Source organism: Prionailurus viverrinus, chromosome B4, assembly GCF_022837055.1.
Source record: "Prionailurus viverrinus isolate Anna chromosome B4, UM_Priviv_1.0, whole genome shotgun sequence".
NCBI classification, from domain to species: domain Eukaryota; kingdom Metazoa; phylum Chordata; class Mammalia; order Carnivora; family Felidae; genus Prionailurus; species Prionailurus viverrinus.
The window spans coordinates 85,421,834-85,434,709 of record NC_062567.1 but is presented as its reverse complement, the minus strand read 5'-3'; the positions used below and the strand labels follow the sequence as shown (position 1 = coordinate 85,434,709).

The following is a 12,876-nucleotide window of genomic DNA, read 5'->3' as shown; positions in this document are numbered from 1 at the left end:
CTGAAACCATTATGATTTCTTAATCATTGTTTTAAACATCTTTGTGTCTTCACATAAATGTTTATGCAAATGTAACTAATATGATAATACCACAATCCATTAAATAAAAAATACAGTAAGCTAGGTTAGTTTTTTAAGAAACAAGTAATGTACTCAAGAGCATTTTTCTTCTTCACTAAGATAGAAAAGTGAAACAAAATTAGCAATTCACTCCATGACAGAAAGTTTACTGTACTTCTAAATGCTTCACTGTCTCCAAAAATACATTTCTCATTGTTTTAGAACACACACACATTTTATATTTATGGGTTGGCATAGTTATTTTTTTTCTTGAGAAGACATTACAAAATGAAGCACTGAAATGAACAAAACTTCACAGGCAAAATTTAGGAAATCTGGAATCATCTTGCCTGGATCATAATTCAAAGACAGTGATAAATGCTTAGTCAGTGAGAAAAAGAAAATCAGTAGAAATATAATATGAAAAGTCTTTAAAATCCAAACACCAAATATAAAAACAGACTTACGTGAAAGCTGGGAAAGATATTTAAAGAAATGAGGTATGACGGAGTCAGAATGCTACAATATATCCCAATGTATTAAGCTAATAACTATACTTCAAAGTTGCAAAATCAGCAAATCATAAACTATTTGCTGCTGTGTTCACATGACCTTTCTGGTCAGATGTTTAATAGTCACTAGTAAATACATTTAAAATAAGCACTAAAGATAACTGCATGATCATATGGTAAGCATACCTGCCGCTTAAGAAGGCAAATTATAAGTAAAAATGAAAGCAAACAATTTTGTATTAATAATAAATACAGCTTCAAGCATTTAACATTATCAATATTTTAAAAATTTAAATAATAAATGCAACTATTTTATACAGAACTGTACCATTTATTATACACACAAGTTTATCAGTTCCCTTTGTTTACAAAGGCTGGTTATAGATAATATGGAATGTTACAGTACCATCTTGCATAAAATTTTAGTACAATTTGTACTTGAAAAAGGGTGCAAAAACACCAGCCTAATAAATCTGACTGAATGAAATATCTTTTCTTTCTTTTTAAAAAGTACATCATTAACACATATACCACAAACTGTACATAAGCTCACTTTTAAATCACCAACTGAAGATACAGTAGCAGGTATGTTGCAGTACTAACTCTCCATCAGTTTAACCTACTAAAGGCTTCCACCGCTGCTCACTCAGGAGCCTTTGTTGACATGTAAGCTTGTAATATGAATTACTGAACTCAGGTAAGTACAATTTAAAGGAGGCGAACAACAGCTGCCAAGAATTATTGGTAGTAAGAAATGTCCTTCTCATAGAAGACTCACTGAGGATCAAACAGTCTTTAGATAATCTTTCTTCTTTAAAATTATTATAGCTGGTCAAGATTCTCCATTTTGAACTTTGGATGCTGGTGGCTGCATGAAATCCTTAAAAGGAACGAGTGCCTCTTTAAGTGCAGAGCAGACTTCTGCAGATGAGCAGGTGATGCATTCGACTAGAGTTGGGTATAAAGCAATCACTTGTGCCCAGGTATTTCCATCAACTGCAATTAAAAAGTATAAAATCTCAAAAACATGTGTATTTAAATAGCAGAGATTATCCAATTAACATAACACAATCCTTTAAATACAAGGCAAAGAAAAAAATCCCCCAATATGGAGATTCCACAAGCTTATACCCTTTTCTTTTTTAATCTTTGGAAGACTTCCCGATAGATCGAGTAAGATATGAGGGGGAAACATATGGTCAGAGTACAGAGTCATCCATACCAAGGAATGTGCTAAAGTCCATTTTAAATGATACTTCAATTTGTGAAGGCCTTGGAAGCTAACAAAGTAACTTGGAATTCAAACTTCTGTCATTTTCAGTGTAAGTGCCAGACAATGTAGTGCATATTTCAAGAAGAATTAGAATTAGAAAACAACTCAATTTCTTATGCAGTTGTATGCTAAAAATATAAATATTTAAATGGTTTCCCCAGTAATGTCCTTGATACTGATTTTAGTTTCAAGTGACCAAAGATCCACTCTTCTCTTGTACTGCTTCCTAATCTTTAACAGATATCACTAGATTTAAACTTCAGTGTGAAGAGACACGTCCGTGTTCCTCTCTACTGTCACCAACAAGTAGTGCAGTTGAACACTATTTGGTGAATGGGAAAAAGTGTTACATCCCATTTAGTTTATAATTTCCTTATACTCTGAGATCACATATTACATGTCTATTTTTCTGTAAATGCTGTGCATATTGCTGAGCGTGCAATACGCAACAAAACCAGCTGACAGATTTTGTTACACAGTATATGTATACGACACTATGAAACAAGTCTCAAATCTAGGAGGCAGTCTAGCATAAAAGAAAGATACTATATTATACACAAGGAACTTTGATTCTATTTTTCACTCCAATTCTCTTTATCTCAGCTTCTGTTGGAGAATAAAGGAATGCATTTCTTACACTAGTATTCTTATACTTCTTATAAAAACAATGACCAGGGAAGTTTGGCACAAGTTGTATATATTATCTTCCTTTTGGGGGATTCATAATTCACATGAATTTATTAAAAACTTGCAGTAAAAAAGAGGCTTAACTTTATCTAATCCAGGATTTCCAAAATTAATTTGATTATGGGATTTTTTTTACATTCAATATCTACTGACATCACTCATCATCATTAATATTCATTCCTGAGTACAAATCTTGGGAAATGCTGAACTGTTCATGCAATCCCTTCTTCACCCAAACAGAGGCTTCCTCAGATTGGAAATGGGAAAAAGAAAAAGGGAGGGGAGTGGATGGGTAATGGTGAAGGAGGGACTCAGGCCAGTGCTGTTTTTATCTTTTTTATATCTTGGGAATCCATAAGAGATCTCATTTGTAAAAAGAATTTTCCTTGCTTAACAGAAAACAAACAGTTTAAAGAGAAGTTTTAAACAGTCTGCTCCAGCTGTCTTCTATGAAACTTTCCACTAATCATTTAACAAAAGATTACACAGAGAGAATTCTGGAAGAATGGCAGAGAGGAAGTACCTGGAATCTGTCTACCCACCTAGACAACAATTGTATTGGCAGAATCGGCTTGATACAACTATTTTGGAACTCTGGAGTCTACTGAAGGCTTGCAACTTCCAGAGGTAGACTTGGATAGTATATTGTGGTTAATTTTGGTCAATTTCAGCTCTTAGCACAGTAGCAGCTACCCATCCCTCACCCCTAGCCATGTGGTAGGCAGCTGTGCACGTGTTCCTGGAGCAGCTTGCCTGCAGCAGGCCACAGTGGGCAAAAAGACCATATCCTCCAAATATTGGGTATCTGTGCTCTGATCGCTGCTTCTGATCATAGAGGTGTAAACAAAGGGACTTCAACAATAACAAAAAACCACTCAATTCAAAAAATGGCAAAGGACTTGAATAGACATTTCTCCAAAGGAGATATACAAATGGCCAATAATGTATACAAATGGCCAATAATGTACACGAAAAGATGCTCAACATCGCCAACATAAGGGAAATGCAAATCAAAACTACAATGAGATACCAACTCATACTGATTAAAATGGCTACTATCAAAACAAAAAATTTAAAAAAACACAAGTATTTGTGCAGATGTGGAGAAATTAGAACCTTTGTTCACTGATGGTTGTAATGTAAAATGGTATAGCCACTGTGGAAAATAACACAGTGGTTCCTCAAAAAACAAAAAATAGAACTACCATATGATCCAGCAATTCTACTTCTGGGTATATACTCAAAAGAACAAAGCAGGGTCTTGAAGAGATTCCTGTACACACATTCATAGCAGCATTATTTGCAATAGCTAAAATGTGGAATTAACCCAAGTGTCTACCAATGGATGAATGGATAAGGAAAATATGAGACACAGACACACACACACACACACACACACACACACACACACACACACCACAATGGAATATTATTCAGCCTTAAAAAGGAAATTCTCCAATATGCTACAATATGAATGAAACTCAATGACATTATACTAAGCAATAAAGCCAATCACAAAAAGACAAGTATTTTATGACTCAACTTATATGAGATACCGAGAGCAAAGTCATAGTAATAGAATGGTGGTGTCAGAAGCTAGGAGGAGCGGGGAATAAGGAGTTATTGTTTAATGAGAGTCGAGTTTCAGTTACAAGATAAAAAGAGTTATGGAGATAGATCATGGTGATGGTTGCACACTATTATGAAATTAATTAATACCACTGAACTATACACTTAAAAATGGCTGAAGATAAATATTTTATGTGTATTTTGCAACAACAGAAAAACTGGGGAAAAAAAAAAGGTTGCACAGATTGAAACCTATTTATATTGCCCCAGGTGGAGAGTCAACTGACAAAATTAATTCTTGGTTTACTTCTGGAAAATAAAAAAATATGCTGTTTAAGGGGGCCCCTGGGTGGCTCAGCCGACTGGGCATCCGACTTCGGCTCCGGTCATGATCTCATGGTTTGTGAGTTCAAGCCCTACATCAGGCTCTGTGCTGACAGCTCGGAGCCTGAAGCCTGTTTCGGATTCTGTGTCTCTCTCTCTCTCTCTCTCTCTCTCTCTCTCTCTCTCTCTCTGCCCCTCCCCTGCTCACATTCTGTCTCAAAAGTAAATAAATGTAAAAAAAAAAAAATACACTGTTTAAGATCACATTCTAAACTCAGGGAAGGCTCTTCAAATTTCTTAAAATATAGTTTTTAAAACCTACCATACATATGGGGTGCCTGGGTGGCTCAGTCAGTTGAGCATCCAACTTCAGCTCAGGTCATGATCTCACGGTTCGTGGGTTGGAGCTATGCATCGGGCTCTGTGCTGGCATAGGGTTCTCTGTCTCTCTCTCTTTTGCTCTCTCTGCCCCTCCCCCACCTGTGTTTTCTCCCAAAGTAAAGAAATGAACTTAAAAAAAAAAAAAAATCCCACTACAGATCTTGGGCTTACCTATCAAAAGGAATGAAAAAGCTGTATGTATTGATATGGAAGTATCTCCAAATTTTATGAAGCAGAGAAAAAGAAAGAGTATTCAGGACAGTAGGTATCATATGGGGCTACTATGCATATTCATTTATGTTTAAAACTGGGTGAATACTGGAGTATATATATATATTGTATTTATGTAATAAACTCATGGAAAGATCCACAAACTAATAAAAATGGTTAAATGGTTACCTATGGCGAGGTAAGAACTAGGCAGATATAAAATAGGATAAAGATATCTCAAAACTTTTCCCTGTATATTTTTGAATTTTTGAAATGTGTATGTGGTTACTAGCTATTCAAATTCTATTTTCTCCCTCTCTCTCTCTCTCTCTCTCTCTCTCTCTCTCTCTCTCTCTCTGTTGGATGGTTGATCTTGAGCCTGCATGGAGCAAGCTGGCCCCAGACTTCTCCAAGTCTACATTTCTTTTCCTCCAATTCTTACATGTCCAAAGACAGGGAACTACAGACATGCCTTTGTAGGAGGGTTACCTATACAAATTTTAAAGTAAAGATCAAGTAAAATGATCAAAACAAAATTCCCCCAAATTAAAAATAATTCCAAAAAATGCCTCCTCTCTCACTAGAAAACCCTAACACAAATGACTAATGTTTTAAACAATTTTGGACTGGCAACAAGCAATCCAACATATTTCCACTGGAAAGGCTTGGCTTTTTCTTAGTTATCTTCTTTTTTCCTGTTTCTTAATGAAGCTTATCATAGCTTTCTAATATGTTACAATATCATCTTCATTTATGGTTACATTTAATTTAAAATTTCACTTCATATATCCAGAGCCACAATTCAAACTCTCTTAGACAATTTTTAACAGTAAGTTAAATCATTTACCATTACTACACTGCCCTATTCTTGGTCCACTAGCTATGAAAAAAAAAAAAAAGTTACTGAGTTTTTCTTCCCTTTTCTTCCTTTATACAAATTTTGGTTAAATTCTTGACAGCTGTCTAAAAATTCTACAAAATAATGCAAGCACTATGCACTGAAATATACTGGTTATATTTAATATACTATAGCAATAACATGGGAATTGGAGAATTTCCTGTTTAAGTCTTAAATATATTTTAGACTTGAATTAAGAATCCAATTCTATCCTATGATCTAATAAAGATTTTACTGGTCACTAGGAAGTTAATGCATGACTTCTCTCTCTAAAATATCAACCAGAACATTTTTGATGAGAACTCAAATTTGAATTTGATGGGATGAAGTCAAGATATTGCTCCAAAAATTTTCTTATAAATTCCACCCTTCCCAGGGCGCCTGGGTGGCTCTGTCGGTTGATCGGCCAACTTCGGCTCAGGTCATGATCTCAGTTTGTGAGTTTGAGCCCCGCGTTGGGCTCTGTGCTGACAGCTCAGGGCTTGGAGCCTGCTTCAGATTCTGTGTCTCCCTCTCTCTCTCTGCCCCTCCCCTGCTCACACTCTGTCTTTCTCTCAAAAATAAAGATTTAAAAAAAAAAAAAAAAAAACCACCAAATTCCACCCCCCTCACTTTGTATTGAATAAGTACAAATCTATTACTCCTTAAGGTTTTGTAAAATACTCACTCTTTCTAGGCCAAAGTATTAGTGGGCAAATTTTGAAAATGAAAAAATATGTCTTTACTTTTATTACATAATAATTGCCAGGAACAAATATCCTATGATTCATTTATTAGGCATTTATTAGGAACCTTCTTCTTGGGTATTAAAAGTAATGCTGCGTAAAGTGCCAGTCTGCTAATGTGCTTGGGCCAGAATGTAAATCAACACACTTCCTTCTTTAACAAACTCTTGTTGTATAAAAAATGTCAACTAAACCACTGTTTAGTGACACAAATATGCCAGCTCTTTATCCTATCCTCAAACAAACCACTTTGAGTAGCAATGCTGTAGAGGATTCAAATAGAACAAAATATGGCCCAAAAAGCCTCTCAAGAAGTTTACAAGTTAAGGGAAGTGACAGATTCATCTATATGTGTAACAGTAATACATATAGAGTACCTTCGGACAAAGGTACACACGAACTACCTACGAGTTCAATAAAAAGAGAAATCATTCACCACTAAAGATTAAAAACAAGGTTAAAAAGTGGAGTGGTATTTGAACTAGGTAGACATAGGTAGGAGAATGAAATAAGCAAAAGGTTAGAGAAACTTGGGTAGACTGAAAATTTTAGTTTGGTGGGAAACAGGATACGTGAAATCTAGTGGAAATAAAGCATAAACCTAATAGAGGCTGACAATAGTACTCTCTGCATTTGGTAGGTAATGGTACATGAAAATTTTTTGTTTTGTTTTACAAGGATGGGAAAATGAATGATCAAAGCTGCACTTTTGGAAAAATCATTTCTAGCAACAATGTAAAGAACGGAGAGAAGAGAGATGAGTAACAGAAAGGGGAAACAAATGAGATAAGGCTATAAAATGATTCAAAGTTGAACAGTTTATACTTATACCATAATTCAGTACACATGCAGGATGAAGGCTACTCCCACCCAAAACTCAGTAATGCTCCACATTAAACTTATACGAAATACTAATTATCCATGCAACACCCTAACTTCAGACCAACTTAGTTAAAAAAAAAAAAAAAAAAAAAAAAAAAAAAAAAAAAGCCAAACTGTTGTTTAGTATTAAGAAGCTAAAACATTTACTTAATTGACATCCTAATGGACTTGATGCTTTGCTGTCATAAGGACTGGGAAAAAGGAAGTCTAACAGTTGTTATGTTCCTAAAATTCAGTTAACTTAATAATAGAAAAGTACATCAGAAATAGAACATAAATGTTATGAGTTTAGAATAACTGAGTTTCTAAGCACTTACCATTCTCAGGCTGAGTTTTCTTAAGTGAATCAATGAGAGTACTGACTGCTTTTAAAACAAATATAATTTCTGTTACTTGTTGCCTAAAAAACAGATGGGAAATTATTTCCATCATGATTTTAAGATATGCCATGTGTGTTTACTAGGTTTATACAAATAGATATATTTTGGAAAAATACTGAACACAATACAAAGTTAATTTTAGTTTTAAATTCTTATTAAAATATTTTATTAACATATACTTCAGCGTGCAAATAAGATTTATAGTTATTTTTACCATAAGTTATCAATTTCAAAGGGAGGGAGAGGCAAACTATTCAGGCAAATCTAAATTTGTAAGATAATTGTAAAATATTTCATATAATTATTTAACATTAAGACATTTTATAATATATGCTTTTAAGGCTTCTCTACAAAAATGGTTTTTTTTTCTTTTTAACTACTTAGCACCAAAAGGGATTTGCCAAAGCTTAAATGGAAATAAAAACCACTATTACCTCCTGGCACATATTTTATCATGCTGTTAAAAGAACATTTAAAATTATAATAGTACTTGTTTGATTTTCTAATACAACAAAAAGAAACATGCTCAAAACTAATCCTAAGGTGTCTCCTATTTGGAGACATCAGTAATGAAGAATGAACTTGGGAGTAAAGGATGAACAAGAGTAGCTTCATTCCCTTATTTATCCCTACATAGTTTCCTCCCTTTCCCCTCATTGCTGACACCAATCTGTGTTTTCATTCTGCAGAAAAAATTTTTCTAATACTATGACAGAGTACTATTTCAAGCCTCCCTTTGTAAGCATAGAAGAAGTTACTGTGTTGCAATGTAGTTTTAGAAAATAATGTAATGATGCTGCATCAAACACAGGATGATACAATACTTTATAGGACAACTATAAGTAAGACTCAATTTAAAAGCAATAAACACTAAAAACATGAAAAATGAAGGAAAAGCTGCTTTCTGAAGTCAAATAATATGTTATAATCTAGTAAATAAAAATATTCCAAGCAAAGCAACTTTATTACTGCTTTTCCAAGTATACTTCAGAGATTATGATAAATCAATTTTCAATCATGCCCATAACCAAATTACTAACACCTGTCTTTGGAATGTTTTTATATATAAATCTGAATACGAGGAGGTATAATTTATATTTTAGAAATTCAAAATATAGTGGATCTTAAAAATAGAAATACAAATGACTATTAAGCATTGGTAATTTAAAAAAAAACAAACTACCATGTAACTATTTTTCATTCATCAAATTTAAAAAAGATAAAATAAATCATAAAATGGCAAATAATTTTAAAATGCTAAAAACTGAGAAAAGGACATTTATATACTTCTGGGAGAATGTAAATTGGTAGAAATTTCTGGTAGGCAATTTGGAATACATATCAAAAGCTTTAAAAATGTTTTTATCTTAGGGCACCTGAGTGCTCAGTCAGTTAAGCCTCTGACTTCAGCTCAGGTCATGATCTCACGGTTTACGAGTTCAAGTCCTGCATCTGGCTCTGTGCAGTCAGCTCAGAGTCTGGAGCCTGCTTCAGATTCTGTGTCTCCCTCTCTCTCTGCCCCTCCCCCTGCTCACAGTTTGTCTCTCAAAAATAAATAAACATTAAAATAAATTTTAAAAATGTTTTTATCTTTTTTTTTTAATTTTTTTTTTTAAGTTTATTTATTTTTGAGGCAGAGAGAGACAGAGCATGAACGGGGGAGGGTCAGAGAGAGGGAGACACAGAATCTGAAACAGGCTCCAGGCTCTGAGCTGTCAGCACAGAGTCCAACACAGGGCTCGAACCCATGAGCTGTGAGATCATGACCTGAGCTGAAGTCAGACGCTTAACTGACTGAGCCCCCCAGGTTCCCTGAGAGAGCCATTTTTTTTTTTTTAATGTTTATTTATTTTTGAGACAGAGAGAGACAGAGCATGAACGGGGGAGGGTCAGAGAGAGGGAGACACAGAATCTGAAACAGGCTCCAGGCTCTGAGCTGTCAGCACAGAGCCTAACGCAGGGCTCGAACTCACGGGCCGCGAGATCATGACCTGAGCCGAAGTCGGCCGCTCAACCGACTGAGCCACACAGGCGCCCCAAAAATGTTTTTATCTTTTGACAAGTAATTCTAACTCCAAAAATTTATTATAAGTAAATAAGAATGTGCACAAAGATTTGGGGCTGATGATTTACCTCTCCAATAGTACCTCAAGAGATGGACCCATAATGATTTTTGAAACTCTATCCTGACTTTGATAACTCTATCTTCCAATATTATTTTGTTTCATTTGTTTTGCTTTAAACTCTAATTCCCACATAAAAAAAAAAATAGATTGGTGACATAACTCAAATTTATGATTACATTTTTTGATGAATTCTGATTCCTATCCCAACTTTGATTAGCTTTGGCTTAACAGAAAGACCTAGAGCCCCTTCCACTGACACAGCTTGGCTAGGTGGAAAGGAAATTAGTTTAGGAACAAGGGCTAAATTAAGCAAACTAGATAAAAAGAAGATCTAAAATGCTAGCTGACTTGTAGAGAAATCTAAAAAAAATTGTAAAACTAACTAGGAAGTTCCCAGAGTATGATTTATCAATTATTTTCTCTCTAGAGAGATCCACACCTATGTGCTCATACAGATCCACAAGTCCTTATCCAGAAATCCTTGAGAAAACATATTTTAGAATTCAAAATTTTCTTTTAAATCCAAAAAGGAAACTTGGTACACATATCATATATTACTTAACCTTCATGACGAGTCTGAAAAAGCATCCCAAAATAAAATGCATAAATATATCTGCAGCAAAACTTATAAATATTTACACCATATAAAATAAATAAAATTATAAACAGCTTCAGGTTACATTCACATCACTTATAAAAACAACTTGGTGCTCAAAGCTTTTTTTTTTTTTTTAAATTAATAACTATGACAGCATATTCCCTTCATCTATAAAATAAAATCTATACCTTGGAAGAGGGCATTTACCACTTAATCTTTCATCCTCTATATAGCGATGAAGTACATCTTGAGACCTCTTTAAAAGTACTGAGAGTGCCATTCGTGAGATATAGCCTTCTTGAGGTGTTGTGACTTTGTTACTGAAGGAAAACTGGAGCAATGTTTCAAAACACATTTTCGAAAATTCCTCTCTCAAACGAATATCAATCTCTGCTTCTGTAAAATTAACAACTTTTGATGGTTAATAGGAAGTTAAATTAATAACCTTAATGATAACAATTTAGCAAACTAGGAACAGAAGGAAATTCTTCAACTGATGAAGAGCATCTATGAAAACCTTCCAGCTAACAGCATGTATATAACAATTTTCCCCCTTTCAAGATCAAAAACAAGGCAAGACTGTCAACTCTCATTGTTTCTACTTAGTATTTTTCTTGTCTTGTTTTTTTTCATACTCTTTGACAGCACTATAAAATACTTTTCAATGGTTTGCCACAAGGTCAACCTTGTGATTTTTCTTTCTTTCTTCTTCCTCCCTCCCTTCCTACTTTCCTCTTAGCAACATCTTTCTAGAGCCAGACCTGAGCTCTATTCTGGACTAGCTGCTCTCTAGACCTGCTGTCCCTCTATCTCCTAGAACTAGTCTTTGTCATAGCCTGGGAATTGTTTTTATTCTCTTATTGTATACCCCGCTTCCTAGATCCATGCCTTCCATTTCCTTGGCATACTCCTTTGTTTTCATGGAGCACATTCTAGAATGTCTCAGAAAGACTATTCTGAATAGGAAGTAACATTTTTGAGAACTTGCATTTCTGAAAATATCATTACTTTACTGTGGTACTCAAAGAGTTGTTCCTTAGCAGCATCAACATCACCAGAAAACTCGTTAGAAATGCAAATTCTCATATCCCACCCCATACGTACTGAATCAGAAACTCTGAGAGTACAGTCCAGCAATAACTTGCCCTTGCAGCTGATTATACTACATGCTGACATTTGAAAATTACCATTCTACACTTATACTCTGCCAACAATGGGCCCACATTTAAAACTCCTTCTTAAAAATCCTTTCCATTTCTAACTCTCAAAGTACTTCATCAACGTCTTTTAGCATACGGTGCTGCTACTGAAAAGTCCAATGTCCTCTTGATACAATTCTTCTGTGTTGGATTTTTTTCTTTTCTTTCTGAAATCTTGTAGAATCTTCTCTTTATCCCAGGTATTTTGAAATTTCCTAACAACATGCCTTCTTGTGGATCTTTTTTCTTTCACTGTTCTGGTCACTGAGTGGCCATTTTTAATTTGGAGACTGATTTCTTCAGTTTATGTATTTAATAATTTCCTCTGTTAGCTTTGCTCTATTTTCTCTTTCTGGAAGACCTATTGTCAGATGTTAGACCCCTCGGATTCATTTTTTCTTTCTTCTTAATGTTGTCTACTTTTTGTCTTTCTCTACTTCCTGGTTTACCTCCTTATATTTTCTTGTAACCCTTCACTGGACTTGTTATTTCAGCTGTCACATTTTTAGTTTCTATGAGCTTCTTCTTATTCTGATTCCTCCCTGTTAACAGTATTTTTTTTCATGAATATAAATCTTTTATCTCTTTGAACATCCTAATTATAATTGTGCTTTTTTGGAGTAATGTTTTTATGGCTCTGAATTTTATCTGTTTCCTCTCAGTTTCTTTTACTCCCTCTTTATTTGTTTTTTCTCTTTCATGTTGAAAGATTTTCTCTGAAAGCTTTGGCTATCAGGTCATACTTAAGAATGGTGGGGACCAAAACTGATCCCTGGAACCTAGGTCTTTATAGAAGCCTGGTCCTGTTTCTATGTATATGTTTCTATGTATAGGTTTAAAAAAAAAACCCTCCAAGTTAAAGTTGAGAAGTTTGTGTCCAATGGCAAAGTCATTGGAAGAAATGTCCAAATACCTTCCTTACCTTGGTATATTTAATACTATAAATGGCAAAAGGTATCATCAGAAACTGCTAGAAAAAGTATACATGGCAACTCAGTAATCCTTATTAAGCTTAAAGTATTTACATCTGATTATATTGTTTATAACACACA

General features: G+C 34.5%; 1 protein-coding gene and 1 non-coding gene across 5 annotated transcripts in view; both read right to left on the bottom strand.

The window, feature by feature from the left end:
- Positions 1-211: 211 nt before the first annotated feature.
- Positions 212-12,876, bottom strand: part of MON2 (MON2 homolog, regulator of endosome-to-Golgi trafficking) — a 119,777-nt gene continuing 107,112 nt past the window's right edge. For all 4 annotated transcript variants that reach the window (XM_047865426.1, XM_047865427.1, XM_047865428.1 and 1 more), the window contains 3 exons: positions 10,814-11,021; positions 7,839-7,921; positions 212-1,568 (listed from right to left, as the gene is read on the bottom strand). In XM_047865426.1, coding sequence (XP_047721382.1) covers positions 1,405-1,568; positions 7,839-7,921; positions 10,814-11,021 — 455 coding nt within the window. In that variant the 3' untranslated portion in view covers positions 212-1,404. The remainder of the gene's footprint in view (positions 1,569-7,838; positions 7,922-10,813; positions 11,022-12,876) is intronic.
- On the bottom strand, positions 5,371-5,501 carry LOC125171444 (small nucleolar RNA SNORA38). The gene has a single exon (XR_007154349.1). It is a non-coding gene; the product is annotated as a small nucleolar RNA SNORA38 (small nucleolar RNA).